General features: G+C 44.4%; 2 protein-coding genes across 2 annotated transcripts in view; one reads left to right on the top strand and one right to left on the bottom strand.

Moving 5' to 3' along the window:
• The window catches only part of GPRC5A (G protein-coupled receptor class C group 5 member A), a 68367-nt gene extending 54904 nt beyond the window's left edge, over positions 1 to 13463 (top strand). The window contains exons 4-5 of the mRNA XM_081130841.1: positions 6506 to 6587; positions 13038 to 13463. Coding sequence (XP_080986967.1) covers positions 6506 to 6587; positions 13038 to 13105 — 150 coding nt within the window. The 3' untranslated portion in view covers positions 13106 to 13463. The remainder of the gene's footprint in view (positions 1 to 6505; positions 6588 to 13037) is intronic.
• Positions 483 to 21998, bottom strand: HEBP1 (heme binding protein 1). Its single transcript, XM_081130844.1, has 4 exons — positions 21775 to 21998; positions 15073 to 15211; positions 13122 to 13302; positions 483 to 1061 (listed from the first exon to the last, which is right to left on the bottom strand). The coding sequence occupies exons 1-4, from the start codon at positions 21850 to 21852 to the stop codon at positions 890 to 892; spliced, it is 570 nt and encodes a 189-aa protein (XP_080986970.1). The 5' UTR covers positions 21853 to 21998; the 3' UTR covers positions 483 to 889.
• Positions 21999 to 23607: the final 1609 nt, after the last annotated feature.

Below are 23607 nucleotides of genomic sequence, written 5' to 3'. Positions count from 1 at the left end.
AGCACAGTCACGTAAATATCTATGATTTAGAGACTTCAAGCATGCCCTAGGATCTTTGGGTTTATATTCTGATGGACTTAGGAACTCTCAATACAGGATTCTTGCCACAATGAACACCATCAGTAATACTCATAACTGTATTATCTATAACATGGTAGAATATTTTTTTAATTTTTATTTTTCAATTAGTTTACTTTCAATATCATTTTGTATTGGTTTCAGGTGTACAGCATAGTGGCTATACAATCATATAACTTACAAAGTGTTCTTCCCGATATTTCAAGTACCCACCTGGCACCATATAGTTATTACAATATTATTGACTATATTCCCTATGCGGTACTTTACATCTCCGTGACTATTTTGTAACTACCAATTTTTACATAATCCTTTCCTTTTTCACCCATCCCTTTAATCCCTTCCCCTCTGGCAACCAAGAATGGTAGAATCTGGAAATAATTATACTTAGGATTTATCTCAGCTGTTTAAGTCAAAGAACTTTATTTTCAGTTTCTTTTTAGACAAGGCTCTTACAAGAATTGCAGATGAAAGATTGCACACAAATTACATTTCCCCTTAATTACAAAAATACAGATTCAACAATTTTAAAATATCAGTTTTTTGAGATCCAGGTAGCTGGGAAAATGCTGCTGGGGTTTTCCTGGTATACCATAGAACGTTCTAAATCAATGAGAGGGAGGCGGCCTATCTCCGCTGTATTTCCCACCAGGAGAAAAAGAGCCCTAGTGTATCGAACATGTTTATTTCAGGGGACTGGCAGTAACTGGCTTTGAAATTGGTTGAGCTGAAGTTGCAGTTCGAAGCCCCTCCTGCCCGCCCAGTCAGGGGACAAAGCACACATCCTGAAAGTGCTGGCTCAATGAGTGACTCAGGTCTTCACCAGCCAGACCTCATTGCGACGTCCATAGGGCTTCATAGGCGGGTCATACCCAGTGCAGAAGTAGATGTCACTCCGGTAAGTGGCTGTGCCCTCCAGGGCGGTGCGCAGCTGGGCAGCTTGGGCTACGTAGTCAGCTTCCTTGGCATAACCCCCAAACTGCCTGAGGGTGCAAGAGCAAGGGGCTGGTTAAGAAAGGACATGGTCTCCGAGGGAGGGGGATCTTTCAAAAAAGGTCACTCACCACGCTTATTATGACAATCACGTTATTGTGGTGAGATTGTGAACCCACCACTTCCTAGACGGGTAGATTTGACCTCTCTGAGCCTCAGATCCTCATTTTAAAAACTAGGATGTTTTCTTTTCCCTCCAAGGTTGTTATGAGCATTAAGTGAGATAAGAGATTGAAAAACTCCAGTGCAGAGCCTGACACACAGTAGTCCCATGCGAAACTTGAGCTCCGCTTTTCCTCTGAATTTCCCAGAGGTGGCGGCTGCCGTCCCCAAGGCACACCCTTGTCTCTAGCTCCCTCTACTGCCCTCTTCTGGGCCCTGCCTCCAGCTGGGGAAGGAGGAAGGGAGGTCAGGGTGCAGGCCCAGGCGACGCTTCTCCCACAGCAGAGCGGTTTTCTAATGAGTGAGCACATCAGGGCTGAGAAGCAGCAGCTTTGTTCAGAATCACAGCTGCCAAAGGCAGGGACCTGAGGCAACTCTGGGAGGGCCCCTAGGCAAGCTTTAAGCATGCCCCAAATACAGAACTTACTTCTAATAAATCCCTTCCCCTGCTCAAATCACGAAAGCCTTCTTTTTCTAGTAAATAAAGACACTTTTCCTAAATCAGGCCTTTTCTCCTGATGGCAGAAGGTGGGAACAGGAAAGCAATAAAGCCTCTCTTTTCAAGATTACTATTCTCTCCTCATGTCACCAGCCTATGCTCCAAAATTCATCCTGTGGCCTACCCTAAATAAACCACTCTAAATCTGTGTTGCCCTAAAAATCTTTATTAGAGTCAAATACATTCCCATTTCTAATGAGCTTTATGACTCAGAAGTCTGAATCGGCATCAGGCCAAGATTAGGCCAAAAGCATTATTTTTGGTGGGGTTCTGTGACTCACACTTTGCTCTTTTATGGTGGTTAGTCATGCTTGAGAGCATCCAGCACGTTGATTACAGGGCTATTGACGTGAAAACACCCAGGATTTCATCTTTAAGAGATTGGTTATTATAATGTCTAGACAACAGCTACAGAATGTGGACAGAGCTGAGACCAATTGGGAATAGAGGAGGTTTGGCTCTTCAAATATATCGAAGAAAAATTATAAGGCAGATGAAGAACGTTGAGCTCTAGCTTCATTGAGGCTCAAATGAGAGGAAACTGGATTTGTAGACAGAGGATGAGCATTAAGGAAGTATTTTTCTGGCAATAAAAGCCGGCCAGACACTGGAATTAGTTTCAAAGAATGTCTAGAGATTGAGAACCACCTGTGTGAAAATAATCAGATGCTGGATGTGGGAACAGGTGCTGAGGGCTCTCTGTAGCCCCTCTCATGCTGTGATTCTAAATTGTTCTCTTGTGAAAATGGATGATGTTGGCTCTCTCAGCTACTGGTTTTGGGAACATCCACAGGAGTGCTTCTCAACTGTCTTCATTTGTCAGTTGGAGGCAAATGGCTAGCTGTGTGCTCAACTCCGACCTCTGCCACTTTCTAGCTCATGGGCTTGGGCAAATGCTTTAATTTCTCTGATCTTCAGGTCCTTCCTCTTAAATAGGGATGACATAAATCTCAGGAGGCCACTATAAAGCTTAAAAGGAGGAAAGACTGTGCAAACTGCTCACACCGGTGCCTGTCACAGAGCTGTTATTATTACTTCACAATTTGCTCAGAACTGACATTCGATTCCCTGACTCCGGAGGTGAGGGGCATGACAGTAACCTAAAGTAGTACGTGAGCATGGGAGGAGAGCCTGTAAGAAAGAACTGGCTCAATCAGCCGTCTCACTGTCTCTCGAGGCCTAATCTCAAAATCCTGTTTACTCTTACAAACCCTCTCCCCTCCCCCTTCCTTCTTCCTCTGATATTTTTCTTTACTTATTGTGTTCATTGCTTACGGGCTGAGTTCCCTGGTAGAATACAGGCTTTATGGAGGCAAGGACCTTTGCCACCTTTTGTCCACTGGTGTATCCTGAGCACCTAACACGATGCCTGACACATATTAGACTCCTGGGCTAAATTAACAATTCTGGGATAAACAACAAAAGTTACTATCTTTTTTTAGGTTGATAGACCTAAAGGTGGTAGCACTTAGGTCTGTTTGCCTCTTCATTCACATACTCATATAATAAACACCTGAAATACATACTAAGGGGACAGTGGTGGGAATTCAAACAGGAACAGTGGGCTGACTGGAGGCACACTGTGAAGGGTCTTGAATGCCATGCTAAGGACTTTGAACCTGACTCTAGATGAAGGTAGACTTTCGAAGGGGTTTTAAAGTAAGAGGCTGATATGATCAGATTATATTTTGGAGAGAGACCTCTGTTAGTAATGGAGGGACAGGAGAAATGGAGTCACTGGAGGCCAGGAATAGTCCAGTGTGAGATGATGAAGGCCTGGACAAAGGCAACCTTGAGAGGTGCCTGGATGTGGAGTGGGGGATGGGAAGAGGGGAGTTGGGGATTCTCCAGGGCTTCCAGTTAAGCCTCTGGATATACTGATGCCACTAGCCAGATAAGAGGTTCCAGGCTGAAGAGGCACTTTGGAAGGAGGGTTGGGGAGGGTTAACAATTTGGTTTGGGGTGCGCTGATATGAAGTAGCCTTTGTGAAATACATTCATGCAACAATTATTGTGTACCTAAGTGTGTGGTAGTCACTGTGAAAATCTCCTTAGACTTGGGAAAGAACCGGAGTTGAGAGAATCAGTAAACTGCTTTTGGGAGTCCTAGTTCCCAAGTGGTGGGAAGGAGGAGAACTTGGCAAAGGACCCTGGGAAGGAGCTGCCTGGGAAGTACGAGCCAGGCAGGGAGTGATTTGGAGAATGCCATCACTCGGGGATTTCTAAGTTCATTATTGGGGAAAAACACCTAACTTTATATTTATCCTCTGGTGGACTGGCATGCTGGTAATGAGCATAAAACTTTCCCTATTGCTTCATCCTGGGGGCTTTCTACTAGAAATAAGCAAAGCTGGGTGGGCTATGGAACAGATACATGTGTTCTCCTTCCTGGTGATCTAACCACGTCACAGAACTGCATGAACAAGCCAGGGACCAAATCCTTCCAGGCACATAACCCTGATGAATGCAGGAAGCCCCGCCCTGGCTCCCTGGCTTGTGTTCTGGGACAAGCTGCCGCATTCCTCCCTGCCTCAGCTTCCAGGCTGTACACGGAGGGTAACAACACCGTGCCCACAGCTCTCCAAATTCACGAGCATGTGTGAGTGTGAGTTCAGGCATGCTCGTAAAGCGCCCTGAGCTCCTCAAAGGAAATAAACATGAAGTCTACATATTAGTTTTGTAAGCCTGTTAACAAGTCTCTCAGTCTCCACCTTCAAAGAAGCTCTCCTGGGGGCACTGTATTTTATCTCACCCCAAATCAGAGCTCAGCATTCCTAACAAAGATTTTTGGTTACCATGGGAACCAAGGAGCTAACACATGTCTTGGATTCCAGTAACACAAAAGGCACTGACGAAAAAGGGCTAGAAGAGTTGGGGGTGGAGTTGGGGGAGGAGATGATGCAGGAGAGCAGGTTCAAGGATGCAAAAATCCTAACGTGTTATCTTTTCGGGAGTGTCTGGTGCTGACAGGCAGTGAGGAAGAAAGAGAAATAAAATGACTCTGAGCCTGACCATCAACTTGGTCTAAAACTTGAACAATCAACAAGTCAACACAGATTTGCGGAGAGTCTGCTTTACATGTAGCTCTGTGCCAAGCCAAAGACGTGTAAGACTAGCAGCTGGCAATCTCGTGTCAACAGGAAAGGGGCTTAACACCATAAGGCATTTCTTTCTATCAGGCTGAACCAAGTTTATCGAGTGGAGAGCATCACTGAGCACAAAACACAAACTAGACGCCACAGAGCTGTAAAGATGATAAAGACATCTTTCTGCCCTCTCGAGGTCTAACTGTAGGGGTTGGTCAGGACAGAAAGACATAAAGATGATACAGGGCAGAAGGCACTAGAATGGAGGTAAAAGGCACAAACAGAATGACCTGGGGGTGGGCAACAGGGAATGATCTGACTTAGAATACGAGGGGAGGGCATTACGGAGGACGTGATATCAAGCATCTCTTCTGAATGCTAGCAATGAACAAAATGACAAAAATTCCTGTCCTCCCAGAACTTCCAAAAAGCAGAGACTGGGGAGAACATCTGAGAGGAGCTGGGTGAGTGTGACTGGAAGATGGAAATGGATGTTGTATGTGTGTTTGGGGGCCGTTGGGAGGTGGGGATGAGATGCCCTGAGATGAGGTGGACGGTGGACTGGGGCTATGTGTGGAGGCAGTAAAAGCCACATCAAGGCAGTTTACTAGGCTTCCCTGCCTGGTGAAGCATCTGGGGACTCAACCCAAAGTTCACCCATTCCCCTCCTCATGGGGAAGGAACATTTTATGACTAGCTTGGGCTTTGGTCCCAGCCCTAATGTGTGCCTGGGTCAGAGGCAGGCCAAGGCCCACAGCCAGAGCTGAGCAGCAGAAGTAGTGTGATGGGTCCTGCGCTTCTGAGCTGGCTGTGATCAAAGGACACCTTAGAAGGGGCAGAGGTGGAAGAATTAGAAACAACCAGGAGGCCATGGCAATAGTTTAGGCAAGAGGTGATGAAGAACTGTGGCAGTGTGGATGGAAGGGAAGGGGCAGCTAGGAGTTGACTAGAACTTGGCCAATAATTAAATGTGGAAGGTGAAGGAGACAGGATGACATTTGAACAAGGTGGGTAAGAGGATGGAGGGGACCTTCAGTAAGACAGAGAACACGGGGGATCGGCTTTGGGGAGGAGAGATGAATTCCATCTCAGACATGATGATTTGGAGGATGGCTGAGGAGGTGTATGTGGTGATACCTCCAGGTGCACAGGAAATGTAAGACTGGTGCTTGGGAGGAAAGGCAGCACTAGCTCTGTAGACTGGGCTCATCTACTCAGAAATAGTGACTAAAGCCCCTTCCAGGAGCAGTTGGTAAAAGACTGATGGGACAACTGACCAGCTAGGGGGAAAATGAATGGTGATTAATTTAGATTTTAGGTGATTAGGTTTTAGAGACAGAATCTTATCATTGGCAGGGCTCTTGGAGGTGAGGTGGCTTACATATCAGAGGTACTCAATAAACATCTGTCAAATTGAACCAAATTTGCCACTTTATTACAAACATTACATAGCATAATTGTCATATGTCTGTCCAGATGGTGCTTGAATTCCTCCAGGACAAGAACTTCATTATCTCGTCACCTGTCCATCTTACTGATAGACACCTTATGCCAGAATGTTTTTATTTTTGAGTAGAAATATGTTTCCCTATAATTTCAGTTCACAGATATCAGTTCTTATCTCTGAAACAACAGAGTCCTGAAATATCTTGAGACATTTGCTTCTTTTGTGTGTTTTCTCTACTAGAATGCTTCTCCCACTTCAAGGAGCAGTCCCTTTGCTTGGTCCCTGCTATATTTTTGGGATCTAAAACAATTCTTGGTACAAGGTAAGTGAGAAATGAATATGTGATTTTTTGGAAGAATGAATGAATGTGTAAATGCCCTTGCCTTAGTCTTCACAATGAGTCTATGAACGATAAGACATTCAAGGGACATGGACAGAGGTCAAGTTGGAGAGTTACTGATGAAAGGGTGACAAGCGACGCTATGGGAGGGGACTAAGATCTTTAGGGAAGAAGGGAAAATAAAGAAATGCAGGGAAGACAAGGACCAAGGCCCTGGACCCTCACAACAATGCACCATATGTTCTAGTTTATAGATGAGAAAACTGAAGCTTAGAAAGCCCAAAGTTATAAAACTCAATTATTAGAGTTGAGGTTTGAACTCAGGTGTATCTACAATAACCTGGCCCTTTTGTTGTTAATTGTAAGAGAAAACTTTAAGTTTCAGAGGGAGGTCAAGAAGTAGAGAACATTTCTTGAGTGTTTGTCTCATGTCTAGCATTGCGTAGGCATTTACAAATATCACATTCCATCCTCACAACATCCCTATGGGCTAGGCACTCTTACCCCCATCTTACAGATGAGAAACTGAAGCACAGAGAGGCTCAGTCACTCAGTGGTAGGGCTGGGACTGGAGCACAGGTCGCCCATGAACTCCATGTTTCCAACCCTTCCTTTGATACCCAGACATGTCATTAAAACAACGAAAGTTTCATTAAAACCATCAAACCTCTGCTGCTGTTGGTCCCTCTTGAGAATCCACTGCTGAACTGTGTAGAGGAGGCTGAGCTCTAACCTAAGTGGTCATTACAACAGAGGGAGGGCAGTGTGGTGGGATGTGGCCACTCATCTAAGTATAAGGATAATTCTGTTGCCTCTTGTGAAAACAAAAACTATTCTGATAGTGTTATTTTTTCATAGCCTTCTATTCAACTTAAAAGCACTTGTAATTAATACTGTGAATAAATGTACAATCCCTGTGTGGGCATCCTTCACAAGGTCACAGAACAGGAAGACTGATTTCAGGATGCCAGGCTTTCCTCTTAGAATTAATTTTGTCATCTAATGCACTCATGGTGTATTTGAAATAGGGCTTTTACCTTCTACTACATCATTTACTTTGCCTTCCACCGTAAGGCACTTTTAAATTCACATTTGACTGTGCAGTGACACCAAGTGGCTAGTTGAGGAATGATCGCATGCTAACTTAGGACTTGGGTAGGTTAAAAAAAAATTTGTGGAGCCAGGCTGCACGCCATATTTGTCACTTTCATCTGTTTAGATTTCAGACAATTAAAAGGAAACTTCCATAGACCTGGCTTTAATAGTACCTTTCAATAGATACCCTTTCTCACCATAAGAAACCAGGGTTCCTTAGAGAAATGGCTAATTCCAGATGTAGAACAAGAAATGTCAAGGTGTGCTTGAAACATACCAGAAAGCAAGGAAACTATCATAACTACTAGAGTCATGTCCAAAGGACTAAAAAACCAATTTGAAAGGCTTCCACTGGCCAAAGATGGGACAATTCGAGCATCAATAAGAATACTAATGACAGCCCTGGCTGGTGTGGCTCAGTTGGTTGAGCATCACCCTGTGCACCGAAAGGTTGCCAGTTCGATTCCTGGTCAGGGCACATGTCCAGGTTGAGGGTTTGACCCCCGCTTGGGGTGTGTGTGGGGGGCAACCAATCAATATTTCTCACATCAATGTTTCTCTCCTCCCTCTCTCACACTCAACAAAAACATTTTAAAAAGCAGAAAAGAACCGAAATGTACCACTTACGTTTAAATTCAGATATTTATATTGATACTCAAAAAAAAGAGATCAACACTACCTCACCTTGGAGGCTGTTAAGGAATAAAATCATGATTCTGAAAACTGATTAACAAAGAGAAGGTATCAGACTAAAGAGGAGGCATCTAGCTTTTCACTCTGCCTCTGCCTCAGGGGAATTAAATAGTAGATAAGGGGAAGGTTTTCTTTATCAAAGGATTCCAGCTAATACATAAAGAGGGAAAATAGAGAACATTATCATTTTACAACCTCTAATGATACAAGGCCTCTAGGTGAGGGTGACGTATGATCACTAACATCAAAAAACAGAGGCAAGCAGATGCTTCGAGCCCCTGATGAAGGCCTACACCGCCACCCAGGAAATATCCTGGCAAAAAGCTCAAACTTGAATCTAATCACGCCTCTGGTTCCAACTACTAATTTCTAGGCAACATAGCGGGCAGAGGAACGTGTTAAAAAGCCACAGAAAGGCAACCAGCAGGATTCAGACTGCAAAACAACTGGACTAATAATGATTCATAAACAGCAGGAAAAAAATGAGAAGACGTGGGGTGAGAAAAGCTGTGTGTTAATAAACACGTAAAGGGTGTACCGGCCAACTGCAATGGATGGATCTTATCTGGATCCAGATTCAAACAAACTGTGAAAACAAATTATGAGATAATGGAAGAAATCTGAGCACTAGGTGTTTTATATTGTTAATGAGTTACTGCTAAAATGTTGGGGGTAATAAGTTACTATGATTATGTATTCAAAAGTCTTCAGCAGTCACATTAAAATATTTATGAACAAAATAATACAATATTTGGAATTCACCTAAACCTGATCCAGGGTAGGTCTGGGTAGAAGCTGTAACAGTACACGTGACACAAAATTGGCCTTGAGTTCACTGTCATCAAAGGTGAGCGATGAGTACACAGCGTTTCATTATCTTATTCCTGCGATCTTGTTATAAGTTGGAAAGTTTCCATACCAAAAAGTTAAAGACAAATGAAAAACATTGTACCAAACTCGCTATCCTGGATCTGGCAATGCAAATGATTAGGAACTAGCTCTGTCTAGTTGAAGCCTTATGTGAACTAATTTAATCATGTCAACCTTAATCTTTTTTTTTTTTTTAATATATCTTTATTGATTTCAGAGAGAGGGAAGGAGAGGGAGAGAGAGAGAGAGAGAGAGAAACATCAATGATGAGAGAGTCATTGATTGGCTGCCCCCTGCACGGCCCCGACTGGGGATCGAGCCCACCACCCGGGCATGTGCCCTGACCGGGAATCAAACCCCTATCGTCTGGATCCTAGGTCATTGCTCAACTACTGAGCCACGCCCGGCTGGGCAACCTCAATCTTTATAAAATAAGAAGGGCAAAGGGAAAGAATAATTACTGAAACCTACTCCAGGTCATAAACATTAAGTCATTTATAAATAGTATCTTAGTAAATATTGAAAGATACTCTTTAACAATAATCCTATGAGGTAGATTATATTACCAGCACTTAACAGATGGGGAAGGTAAGTCTTGAAAACTTCCCAAGCATCATCCTGGGATTCAAACTAAAATATACTAAAATATTTCATTATATTACACCAAGATGCCTCCCAAGTCACAGGAAAGAGAATAGAAAAGAGGAGCGGGAACTGGGGTGAGACAGCTGAGATGCCCAGTGTGCAAGATTGAAGGAGGTACTCACTCTCAGTGCCAATCCTGCACTTGGACAACTGTGAGCATGAGCGCCTCTTTAAATCTTGCACCGCAGGCGCCTCACTTCCCCACCCTAGTCCCTGCACTGGGGAAGATATTCTTTAATTAGAGTTTGCTTTCTATGCAGCCTCTGCAGGGAAGGCTGGAGAGTCTGACTGAAGACTGGGGTAGAAGAGTGGAGGTTTCCATCGCTTGCTGCCCACTGGAGTACACTCACTGTCCTCTGGGGGAACTAGGTCGCCTGGCCTAACTGCCCAGTTCAGCCAAGCTCACATTAGCAGCGTGCACTGGCTCCAGAGAAAACTGTACCCTCAGGTGTAGAGTTGGAGCAAGGCAGGCAAATAACTAAGTTTGGAGGCTCCCCAGTGAGTGGACAAAAACTGTCCAGTGCAAGATTAATTATATATGTATTTTCCAGGAGGTTGTAGAGTAGAACCAACCCCCCACCTGTGGTTACCAGTGGGGATGCTCCTGGCGTCTGCCTGTACATGGTTTGGTGCCCATCACACAGTAGGACTTTAACAAATGGAGGGTCACTGATTATCTAGAAAAGACTTGGTTTCTAAGGGGAGGTTGGGGCCCAAAAAATAAAGACATGTAACCATTTGCCCTTGGTACTCACTGCAGTCATGCGAACATGGCCACAAATGAGACCCTGGGGACAGGACTAGAGTGACAACAGGAGGCATATGTGCTCTGCTCGAAGGATCACAGGCCATGAACCACTAAGGGGGTGGCAGTCCAGCTCTGGCATATACTCCCTGCTCTTCTGGCATTTAAGGGAAGTGTGAGGTAAAAATGAGGTATCCCCAGCCCTTTATGTTTCCTATGTATTTATGACCCCAAACTACAGCTTGACTTAGCTTTTTCCAAGTCTCCCAGAACCCTGTTGTGGCTAATATATGTGTTCAGTTTAAACAGAAGGGCTATTCTTTATATCCAAGTCAATTTGTCAACTGACAAAGGCATTTATTCAGATACAATGCAAACATTTGTGTGCTGTCGGCTGAAGACACTGAAGTGAGGAATTGTCAGGACTCAATACTTCTTAATTAATCAACATTATAAATTTAGAAAGTGAGACTAAGAAGACAATCCCATTTATAATTACATCAAAAAGAGTAAAATATCTAGAAATAAATTTAGCTAAGGAGGTAAAAGATCTGTACACTGCAAACTATAAGACATAAATGAAAGAAATGGAAGAAACAATTAAATGGAAAGATAATCCAGGCTCACAGATTGTAGGAATGTCACTAAGATGTCCACACTACCCCAAGCAATCTACAGAGTAATGCAATCCCTTTCAAAATTCCAACTGAAGGTTTCATAGAAATAGAAAAACAATCTTAAAATTTGTATGGAACCATAAGAGACCCTGAATAACCAGAAAATCTTGAGAAAGAAGAACAAAGCTGGAGGTATCACACATTTCCTGATTTCAAATGATATCGCAAACCTATTGCAATCAAAACAATATGGCATTGGCATAAAAATAGATTCACACATCAACGAAACAAAATAGAGAGCCCAGAAATAAACCCATGCACGTATGGTCAACTAATTTACAACAAAGGAGGAAAAATAGACAATGGGGATAGGATAGTTTCTTCAATAAATGGTGTTGGGAAAACTGGACAGCCACATGCAAAAGATTGAAACTGGACCCCTATCTTACCCATATACAAAAATCAACTTAAAATGGACTAAAGACTTGAACGTAAGACCCAAAACCATAAAATTCCTAGAAGAAAACATAGTACATAGTAAGCTTCCTGACATCAGTCGTGACCGTGGTTGTTTATATTTGACACCAAAAATAAAGGAAATGAAAATAAACAAGTGGGACTACATCAGGCTAAATAGCTGCACAGCAAAAGAAACTGCCAACAAGATGAAAAGGCAGCTACCAGATGCGAGCAAATATTTGAAAATCTGACAAGGGGTTAATCTGATAAGGGGCAAATCTGATAAGGGGTTAATATCCAGATACATAAAAAACTCACATAACTCAATAGCAAAAAAGCCAAACAATCTGATTAAAAAATGGGCAGAGGATCTGAATAGACATTTTGCCAAAAAAGATATGCAAAAGGCCAAAAGGTACATGAAAAGGTGCTCAACCTCACTAATCATCAGGGAAATACAAGTCAAAGTCACAATGAGGTATGACCTCAGAGCTGTTAGAATGGCTATTGTACAAAAGACAAGAAATAACAGCATTGTTGAGGAGGTGAAGAAAAGGGAATCCTTGTGCACTGCTGGTGGCTATATAAATTGGTGTGGCCGCTGTGGGAAACAGTAGAAAGAGTCCTCAAAAAATTAAAAAGAAAACTTTCACATGATCCAGTAATTCCACTTCAGAGTATATATATCCCAAAGAAATAAAATTACTATCTTGAAGAGATATTTGAATCCCCATGTCGAATGCAGCATTATTTATAATAGCCAAGACCTGGAAACAAACTAAGTGTCCATCTACAGATAAATGGATAAAGAAGATGTGAGATTATATATATATATTATTCAGCCACATAAAAAGAAAATCTTGCCATTTGCAACATCATGGACAGACCTTGATGACATTATGCTAAAGGAAATGTCAGACAGAGAAAGGCAAATACTGTAAGAGCTCACTTATATGTGGAATTAAAAAAAATGAACTCATAGATACACAGAACATACGGGTAGTTGCCAAAAGTGGAGGGTGGGAGAAATGGGTAAAGGTGGTCAAAAGGTACAAACTTCCAGCTGTAAGATAAATTAGTTCCAGTGATGTAATATACAGTAAGGTGACTACAGTTAACAATACACTGTATTGTATCGCTGAAAGTTACTAAGAGAGTAGACCTTAAAAATTCTGATCTCAAGAAAAAGAATTTATAACTATGTCAGGTGAGGGTGTTAATGAAACTTATTGTGGTAATCATTTATCAAAGCATTACGTTGTGTACCTTCAAGTAATACAAGGTTATATGTCAATTATATCTCAACAGAGCTGGGAAAATATAATGTAATGCAAATGCTCGCTGCAGAAGATCCAAGTGCTACCTTGGGTGCCTAGAGAATGGTCTCCTTACATGGAATAGACGGTGATGCTTTCCCTCTCCTCGATCTTAATGCTGTCGTCACTGGGAACTGGCGGGCTGCTCTGAAACTGGTTTGGAATCCGGAACCAGACTTTGATTTTCTTCTGAAGGGAGCCATCTTCACTGGGGAACACGGCAAAGGAGATAGGGACTGTCATTCCCATCCCAATTCCTGCAAACAGAAAAACCGATGGAAGGAGGTGGGAATGGGAGACAGGACTTGCTCAGGCCTGTGGAAGATCTGCTAGTGTCATTCTACTTCCACGGTAATATTTTCTGTTCACGAAATTAATAATAAACACTTGAGGCATTAAAAATATGTAGTCACACACACACAAAAGACCTTCAATTTGCGTATATTGGAAGTAGGAGTGTTGTGAGTCAACTCTTTTGGAAAAAATTACTTGGTAATATATATCAAGACCATAAATATATCAGTACCTAATTACTCTCTATCTAAATATAAATTTTAAGGAAATATCCAAAATAGGGAAAAGGCTGTAGGTAATAGGATACTCATTGCGGCAGAATTTATAATTGTGAGAAACTGGGAGCCATATAAATAGGCTCCAAATAGGAATATGCCTAAGGAAATTATAGGCACATGATGCAATAAAATGCAGCTAGTAATACTTATGCTGAAGAAGACTATTTCAAAACAGTGGAAGATAGTGATGAAATAAGTAACAGAAACCAAATATACATTACACAAACACTATGATTGTATTTAAAAAGCCTATTAAAGGGCCCTAAAGAAATACATTCAAAAGGCAACAATGATTGTACTAGAAAAGATGGATGTTTTGTTATTTTCAAGATTTTCTTTAATGAGTTTTATAATTTTTACACATATTTTCTAATGAAATATGTTATGATAGTGTTAAGCAGAAAAAGATTTCTTCTTAACCTCCTACAGGTCAACTCACTGTCTGAAGCCTGATTATTGTGGTTCTAGTAAATGCTACTAAGGTTAACACCAGTGTCTAACCTTCTAAATGATCAGCTTGAGAACTATCCTAAAAATTAAACATGTCATCTTTTTAAAAAAATTTTACTTATTGATTTTAGAGAGAGAGGAAGGGAGAGAGAGAGAGAAACATTGATTTGCTGTTCCATTTATTTATGCATTCATTGGTTGCTTGCATGTGCCCTGACTGGAGATTGAACCCACAATTTGGCATGTATGGATGAAGCTCTAACCGACTGAGCTACCAGGCCAGGGAGACATTTCTTTTCTCACCTTGCTTTCTGACCCATTTTGGGTTTGATACCAAAGTATAGTTCAAACTCGAGAGCTTAAGAGTTAAATTCATATTTACATGCAGTTTACATGCTAACAGGTACACAGAAACTTCAGGCCTAGCATTTTAAAACAGGGAGACAGCCTGCACCGACTGCCAAGTCTCTAAGAGTGGGACAGCTTTAGAATTTTCAGACCCTTCCTTTAAAGCCAGAACAGAGCCAGGGACGTGCTGTAGTCATCACTCGCTGACACTCAGAACCCCACAGACTCTGAGCTACCAGGTGTCTGAGTGGAGATCTCCAGCCTGGGGGTAGACGTCTCCAGTCAGAGGCTGGCCCTCTCTTTGTGGCTTGGCTTACCGTGGGCACACTTCATGCAGTCCACCAATCCAAAGACATGATAAGCACTGTAAGGTTAAAAACAAACAAACAAACCAAACAGAGTACGCATCTCCGTATCCGAGAGAAAAGCAGGAACTGTGATATCAAGCAGAGATACTACACAGAGAGGGGTAGGCTGGGCTGAAGTCAGTGTGGTCTCTCGAAGCTTCCATGCTCACGCAGCACAGCAAGTTCCTGTGTCCCTGAAACAGGTAGTGCAGGTGCCCTGTGGCCCCTCCCTTGTGTTTTCCACTGATGAAGTGAAGACAATGCAAGGCTTGCCTCTGAGACCAGAGCCACATCCTTCAGGGATACTCACCCTTGTCATTGGTGCCTCCCACATACTTCATGACTTTGGGCATTGCCTCCCGTAGAGCCTCATCCACAGGCTTATCTGTCACTTCCACTGTGGCAAACTTCCCGCCTTCACAGGTCCTTTCTTCATAGGACACCTCTTCCTAGAGGCAGAGAGTACACAGGGCTTAAGAGATAGACAGGAGCAACCTGTGATGACTCTAGAATCAGAAATAACCCAGTTACAGGAGGCACAGCTGCTAAGGAACTTTCTATAATGAGCTTGGGTATGGCCACAGGGTAGAAAAAACAGCCTGAGTATAAAGGGCAGTGAAAAAATAGGTTCTGGAATTTCTTACAGATGTAGAGACGGCAGAAAAAACTTCACTCAATCAATATTCTTAGAGAGGTAAGAGAAGGTATTGCCTCCACCGCCACCCAGAACATCCTCAGAATGCCATAAAGATAGAATGTTCAGAGATCAAAGAGCCCCTGGAAATGAAAAATACGAAATTTAACAATTCAGAAGAAAGGCTGGACAATTAAGTTGAAGGAAATCTTCCAGAGAGTCAAGTAAACAGGGCAAAGAAGTAGAAAACAGAAAAGAAAACCCGGGGATCGAGCCAGGAGATCCAATATCTGAATAACAGAAGATTCAGAAAAAGAGAAAAAGGGATTGGAAAGGAGGAAACAGAGAAATACAACAGTCCCCTGGAACTCTAAGGCCCCAAGATCAGCCCCCTTCCCGTAGCAGGGCTGAAATTCAAGAAGAATCAGGGTAGCTGTGTTCACACCGCGCTCCCAGATGCGATTCCTCTCCCCAGTCAGCTCACTAAATCGTACCCCCACTGCCCCGAACGCTCAGCTCCACTGTCACTTCTCCACAGTCCTGCCTCCCTAGCAGGACCCCCCTCCTCATCACAACTCCCTGCACTGAGTTCCTGTCCCAAGGCCATTATTCTTTCCCATATTGCACGACTCTCCATCTCCTCCTCCTCACCATTTCATATCTCAGTGATACAATTTTGTATTTCTGAATATACTGTAGGGCAGTGTTTTTCAAATATTTTAAAAGTTACAATCCATACAAGAAATACATTTTTACATCATGCTGTATCATGAACATATGTGCAATTGAAACAAAGTTTCACAAAAATAATACTTTATCCTATGGATGGGATGCATTCTGATATACTTGCCCCCTCCCCCTTTTTTTTTCTATTGTGTTTACTTCTGTTGTACTTGAGTGAATTTTATTACGTCCACTAAGGAAAGAAAAACTTGCTCATTATTGATTTTACCATCTGGTAACAAACACTAGAAAAATCTGCTGTGAAGTCTCTGTGGATAGGAACTATATCACAGAGCTTTGTATGTGAGATACTCAATAGATATTAATCTGTTGACTAAGGAACTGCCTCTCCTACTGATGATTATGCAAAATAGACATGACAGAGGACCTGGCTGCCCAGGCCAGTCAAATAGGCCTTCCTATGACATCCTAGACTGAAGATACTCAGCTCCCAAGGGGACATAATGAATCTCAGGAGAAGGGCAGGACTGTGGAGCTGTGAGTGGCCTGTGGAGTGTGAAAAAGTACAGTCCATGTGATATTATAATTTTATATTTAGAATGTAAAAATACTATTGTTTTTATCATGCAAAATTAAAGGAGAGTAGTGAGAAAGGGGCCAAGGAAGTCTGAAAGCAAACACCGAGTGCCAGTTTTATAAACTTCCCTTCACATGGGCTAGGGGAAATCATACCAGACCAAGAATCGAGAGGCCACAAGTTGGCTTTGACTTTGGGGCATCATGCCTACTAATTCTGAGGATCACTATGAGGCCCTCCCTTTGGGGAGTCTGACATTTCCAATGAGCCTTCAGAAGCAAATTGTGTCATGTAAACTTGAGGTGTTTTGCTCTTTCTGGCTTGGTCATAGCAGAGACTAGACTCACCCTTCATTTGAGGGCCCACTGAGTCTTACCACTTAAAATGTTTTAAAATTCCAGAAATGCCACTCTGTGAATCACAGAATTTCAGCATGAAAGAGGTTTTAAAGTTCACCCACTCAAAATGATTTTACCAAAGAGACGAAGAAGAACCAGAGAGACTGAGTTGCCCAAGACCACAGGGCTACTAAATGGTGAAACTGGAACCAGAATTTAAGTCCCCAAATTTTAGCTTAATGCTGCCACAGAACTTTATGCTGCATTTTTTGACTTCTTTAGCTCTTAAGTTAGTTATTTTTGGTAGACACTTGTATGCCCGTGTCAAACTCAGAAAAGAGACATCAAAAGTCATTAAGTGCAGCTCCGTCTCTTACAAATGGAGAAACCAATGACAAGCTCTCACTGGAGAAAGAGCTGGCTGGATCTTCCCTGTAGTCTTTCCTTCTTTTATTCATTCAACCAACAACTATGGACCATCTACTACGTGCTGAGCACTGCGCCAGGTGCTACATTACAGAGGTGAAAGATACGGTTCCTGACCTCATGAGAGACACTGTCTAATGGAAGTAGCCAGGAAACAGAAAGATATGTTTAAGAGGAGAGGAGTGTAAGGCAGTGTGGGAACACAGAAGACAGTTACTTAGGCTAGTTTGGGGGCATGACTGTGTGTTTATGTGTTTGGGTAGGTTATGCTGACTTTGAGGTGCTTATAGATCATCCCATTGGACATTTTGTCACTGATGCATATAGTTGGCACTCTATTTTCAGGAAAGGAGGCTGTAGAGTGAAACCTGGTTTCTACTCTAATGACAAGGCATACAATAGTCATAGCTTGGTGGAGAGATGAGAACCTTGTCTAGTTATATTTATCCTGGAGAGAAGCTGGTCACAAATTCTTTGTATTTTTATTTTTAAATATATCTTTATTGATTTCCGAGAGAGGAAGGGAGGGAGAGAGAGAGAGAGAGAAACATCAATGATGAGAGAGTCATTGATGGGCTGCCTCCTGCATGCCCCCAACTGGGGATTCAGCCCGCAACCTGGGCATGTGTCCTGACCGGGAATCGAACTGCGATCTCCTGGATCCTAGGTTGATGCTCAACTGCTGGCTGGGCTGGTCACAAATTCTTAAGATGGTTCTATGGCAGCTGCGGCCTGTTTTCCCAGCATCTATGTCCATAACCCCTTATTAGAATCACTGGATCTCTGAGGAAATTTAGGCTTGAGAAATGGATATTATAAAACTATTTTAGTTCTCCAGGGAGCTGAATTTAAATAGAGTTCTCTCTATTTCTGCAGAAAATAAAGCAGCTAAGTCAATCCAGCTAACACGACACATTTGATTTTTCGAGTCTAATATCTCTAAGTGCATTTCCTTGTACCATGGAACGTAAGTCCTTCTCTACCCGGCATTCTGCTAGCTCACAGTCCCAGTTGGTTACCAGATGCGGATTTTGGCCTTTGGCCACAAACACCAATTTTCAACATTCAATTGGGACCCTGGTCAAGTTCAAGTCCTGGACAGAGATCTTCCAAGAATGCTTCTTGCTATGGGATTTGCAAGGTCAGGTTTTTTTCCTCCCCCTTTTCACTTGAGTGTGCATACACACTGATTTTGGAAGACAACTCTCTCATTATAAGAAAATATTAATAATAACAATAATGATCATCAACCTAACTGAATACTTTCTGGGTGTGATAATATTCTAAACATTTCACATGGATTCATTCATACAATCCCTCCAGCAACCCTGTGAAATTAGTGTTCTTATCTTTAATTTCAGACCAAACAGGAGCACAAGAGGTTAAGTAAGTAATGTGTCCAAGTTACAGTGGGCAAGCGGTAGAGCCAGGATTCAAACCCAGGTAGTTGGGTCCCCACCAGTGTGCACAGGCTGGACACAACTCCCATAAAGATGTCAGTTATTAATATCAGTTCTGCTCTGAGCATACACAAGACCCACCCAACCCAACACAGAAGGCACATGATAAGGTCTTCAACAGCCTGGGCCTCCACTCTGGGTGCCTGGAATCAGTCTTGAACATCTGGTGAGCCCAAACCCGAGCTATATGGGGCACAGCATGTGCCACCCATGTGCCCAGGAGTGTAGACAACAGTTTCTCACTCAGACTCTTTCTGGGGTAAGAAAGAATTTCAGGGAGAGGCTCTCTTCAAAATAATAACACCCTGAATATATGTAACAGGTTTACAAGTATCTGAACATTTAATTGTTACACAGGTGTTGTCATTCTCATAGTTGAGGAATTTCAGGATTCAGAGTGGTTGGGAAGTTCAATAACTTACCTGCAAAATTACTTGTAAAACTGAGGAAGCTAACAGTTACCATCCCTACCAAGTGCTAGGTATTCTGTTGAACTTATAATTGGTTATCTCATTAAACTTCAAAACAATCTTGTAAGATATTTTAAGATTAACTTCATGATTATTTTCTCTCATGATTAACTTCAGAGAGGTTAATAAAGTTGCCCATGACCATACAGCCAGTAAGAGTGGAGCTGAGATGAGCTCTGATATAATATTAGTTTATAAAACATTTTCATGTTTTTAAAAAATTTAATATTTATAGCAACTCTGGAATTAGATGGGAAGGGTATTTTTATACCTATTCTACTGCTACAGAATCTGAGGTTCATTCAGTTTAAAAGATTTGCTTCAGCCTAGTAACAATATCCCATATTGCCCCATATGCCCATCAAATGTTGAGGGAAGATGCTTATCAGGATGCTGCACTTATCCCTAGAGGCATCAAATCAGTGGCAGGTGACACTGTATCAATAAATGTCTAACAGGAAACAGAAACTACTAGAGTATTAGGAACAGAGGGACCTTAATTCAAGGAATGGATTTCACAGATAATAAAAGGGCTGAGATACCTAATGGGACAGTGAGGGAACCCAGAGGTTAGTAAGTGCCCTAGTAGAGGTAGAGGGAGGATTATCTGTCACCTGAACTCAGATACTTGGAGCACTTGGTGGAAGCTAGAACCATGGTGGCTTGTCTAGCAAGAGCCACAGAGAAGCTCCTTATGCCAGGGATATGCTAGGGATCTGAAGGCAAACAGGCAGCAGACCAGCCCAGGCCACCAGCCTGCATTCACATTGTCTGTTTACCCAAATAGACCAAGTGAGCCAGATTCCACTACAGAAAGAAAAGCTCTCTGAGAGCTGTTGGTAACATGTGGGCTCCTCCAAGTGTTAGGGCCAAAAAGGCTGTGCCCACAGACTGGCATGTGCTCCGGCAGTATGCAGCCATGGACAGATCCTTTGGCCTGCAGTGTTTACAAACATTTGCCATCAATGTCCAACAGTTAAAACTGACATAGATGCCCTACCCTAAACCACAGCCTCAATCTCAACACTCCCTATCCCTTCTTCCCCCTCTCTGCTTGGTTTTCTTCACAGCACCGACGACCACCTGATACATGCGGCCTACTTGTTCATTAGCCGCTAACGTGTAAGTTCCATGAGGGCAGGAATTATGTCAGTTTGGTTCACCGCTTTATCCCCATTGCCCATAAGAGTGCCTGGCACACAGTTGGCACTCAACAGTTATTTGTTAAGTGAGTTAATTTTAAATTGAGAGATGTCACACGAAGAATCTGGATTGCTGGTTTTCCTTAACCTGGCAGCCCTGGTTCACATCACTGCATGGCAACAACTGCCTGGAGCTACCCTGCAAGGAAGACCTGAGTTCTTTCTCTGATTTGCTGCAGTCCCCACCTTACCTTAGTCTAAAACAGCCAACTTCGCTCATTTCCATTACCTGCCTGGCTGCTTGTAAGCATTTGAATGTCATCCCTGTTCAGGGCTATACCACCCATCCTATAGCTGAAGAAACTGAAATACTGACAGATGAAGTGACAGGCCTCTGGCTCTAGTTGAAGAATCCAGAGTCTAGTTGAGGGCTTTTGTGTGACCATCACTGTACTAGGTACCAGAACTTGTCCCCCAACAACACAGTTCCTTAACAAATGAGGCACTAAGTTGGAAGCTGAGTATATAGCCACTAAGTGTATCAGTACCTGTCCTCCAGGAGATTATAATCTAGTGGCAGGCTCCTTGTTTTGTGGGGGCAGTTCAATTTGCCTGTGTTAGCTGCAATGCCAATCTCAGGGGGACACAGCAATTATGCCCTGCTCCCTCCTCCTGTATTCGAGGCACCCAACTGTGGGAGTCCCATTGGCCAACAGCCATTTTACTGGGCCTTTGCACATGATCTCTCCTCTCGGTGCACCTCTGCACATTCCTGAGGCCCAGCTGAAGACACTTTCTCTGCGAAGGCTCATCCTCACGCCCTGGCGGAATGGCCCGCTTCTCCCCCTGTGCTCCTTGCACATTTACCCCTCTCCTGTTCTTTTATACTCAGGCCACCAGCAGTTGGGAGTTTCTAAAGGTCAGCACTTTTTCAGTCCTTTCTGCAACCGAGGGTTTCTCAGCAAACAAATGTTCAGAATGTTTAAATGAACGAATGCATTCAACAGGCGCTGTCCACGTCGCTAAGGGGGGTTCTCCGCCAGTCAGCCCGTCTGGGGCCCCTCCTCCCGCACAGCCCCGCGCCCCGCCGCGCCGCACCTCTTCCTTCCCTCCTTCCCAGGCCGAGTGCTGGGCAGCGGGGGCCGTGCGCACGGCGGGAGCCACAGCGCCCCACCCCGGGCACATTCCCGTCCCACCCGCCCCTCAGAACCCGCTCCAGCCCCGACCGGCGTGCGGCGGGGCGCGGGCCCCTGCGGGTCCTCGGCAGCCCTGCGGGCCTACCTTGCCCCCTTTGCTCAGGACCTGCCAGGGCCACGTCTCTACGCTCCCGAACAGCGAGTTCCTGATCATGCCCAGCATGGTGCCGCCGCGCTCGGGACACACCGGCCGACGCGGGGTGGCGGGGGCGGCGGGGCGACCGGGGGCGACCGGGGGCGACAACCGCGGACAGGCACAGCCAGCGCGAAGGGGGCGGGGGGGGGCGGGCGCCTCGGGCTCCGCCCCGCGGAACTGCGCGGGCCGGGCCGGGGCGGGCGGGGCGGGGCGGGGCGCGCTCGCCGGGAAGGGGCGGGAAGAGCCCCGCCGCGCCCGAGCCCGGCCGCCCCCCGCGCCCCGGGGAAGAGCCGGTCTGCGGGCCCCCGGCGGCGGGCGGGTCACCCTTCGCCAACCCCTCCTCCTAGGCCGAGCCTGACTCGTTGGCGGGGTGCCTGCAAACTGTCCCCCGCAAAGAATGTAGGCAGTAGCGGTGGAGAACCCCCACCCCCCAGTTCTGTCGCCGCCGCGGCCTCGCTTGTGCACCTGGGCGCCAAACTTGGGAGCCCCGATTCCTCGCGCGCTTTCCCGGCCTGCAGGCTAGGGCTGTGCCGTGGGCGGGTGCTGCGCTCTCCAGGCTCGGTCTCCTGAGCCCTCTGCCCCTAGAGACTTCCCACGGCCGCATCTCCAAGATACCCTTAGTTTGCCACAGAAAAGGCATCTTAACTAGCTTACGACTTACCAGTTTCTTTTCTCCAGTCTGTTTTAATCACAGATTCCACATTAATTTTCCAGTGCCTGGCTTTGCTCGTTCACTCCTATTCAAAACCTTCTAACCAGTTTTATTACCATTTATTGAGTGCCTGCTCTCCCTGCCACATGTTTTGAAAATCTTAGCTCTACTCCTCACACAACTGAACATACATATTTTGCTGATGAGAACATCGAGGCTCAAGATAGTTCAGTGACTTTACCAAGGTAAAAAAACCCCAGTGTTTGGCTTGGCCAGGATTCATATCCCACTGTGGTTTTGTTGTGGGCTGCAGGAGGCACCCCATGTTAGACGGGTGGGGTCAGGCTGGACTTGGGTTCAGCAACTTGGGTGCTTGAGTTTTGGTTAGGAAAGAATTCACAACCAAGACAAACTATAAGAGAACTTTTATTTGGAAAATCACAGACATAGAAGTAATTTGTAGAGTGGGCTTAGGAAACAAGTTATAGAGGCAAAGGATGGGCCCTTGGAGCTTGGGAGTGAGGAAGGTAATGGTAATGCGCCTGGGGGAAAGGAAGGGGGGGTGGGGGGAAGAGGGAGGGAAAGGGACCTGGGTGCTTTCAGGAGGGAGAGGGGTCTGGGTTCTCCATCCTAAGGATTTTAAGGGTGGAGATTTTAGGGGAGGTCCCAGGGCAAGATCTCAATAGAATATTCATCAGCTTTCCAGGTGTGTCCTTTCAGGGTCTATGTCTCCACTGATCGATTGGCTGATGCTAGGGGGCCATTATCCAATGCAGTTGGTCCTGAGGTCAGCTGTGGCTGGTTTTGCTGCTTTTCTGGGCCTGGAGATGAAATACAACTGAGGCCTAAATGGTATCTCTAGGGAGGAAAGGTCAGTGGGTTCAAACTGCATGACCACAGATATAGATCTAGAGACGAAAAGTCACACTAGAGGCGAGGTCCCACCCTACAATTATCCTCTGCTAGGCACCTGGGGCTTTCCACCTTGGTGACCTTCTGTACCTGGCCCAGCGTCCTTGCTCTGCTCATGTCTAACTGCCTACCAGTTTCAATATCCACCACGCTTTTATTGCACTCGGCACCCTGACCTGTTACAGAGCCACATATATCCTCTGTATGTCCCTGACCCT

Source organism: Miniopterus schreibersii (genome assembly GCF_964146895.1).
Source record: "Miniopterus schreibersii genome assembly, chromosome: 2".
NCBI classification, from domain to species: Eukaryota; Metazoa; Chordata; class Mammalia; order Chiroptera; family Miniopteridae; genus Miniopterus; species Miniopterus schreibersii.
The sequence above is the reverse complement of the archived record's forward strand: the minus strand, read 5'-3'. Positions and strand labels throughout refer to the sequence as shown.

Coding starts and splice junctions, on each gene's coding strand:
- HEBP1 (XM_081130844.1), bottom strand. CDS start 21,852: ATGCTGGGCATGATCAGGAACTCGCTGTTCGGGAGCGTAGAGACGTGG. Junction 15,212..21,774: donor TCCTGAGCAAAGGGGGCAAG/GTAGGCCCGCAG, acceptor CTCTGCCTCTAG/GAAGAGGTGTCCTATGAAGA. Junction 1,062..13,121: donor AGCATCACCGTCTATTCCAT/GTAAGGAGACCA, acceptor TTGCACCCTCAG/GCAGTTTGGGGGTTATGCCA.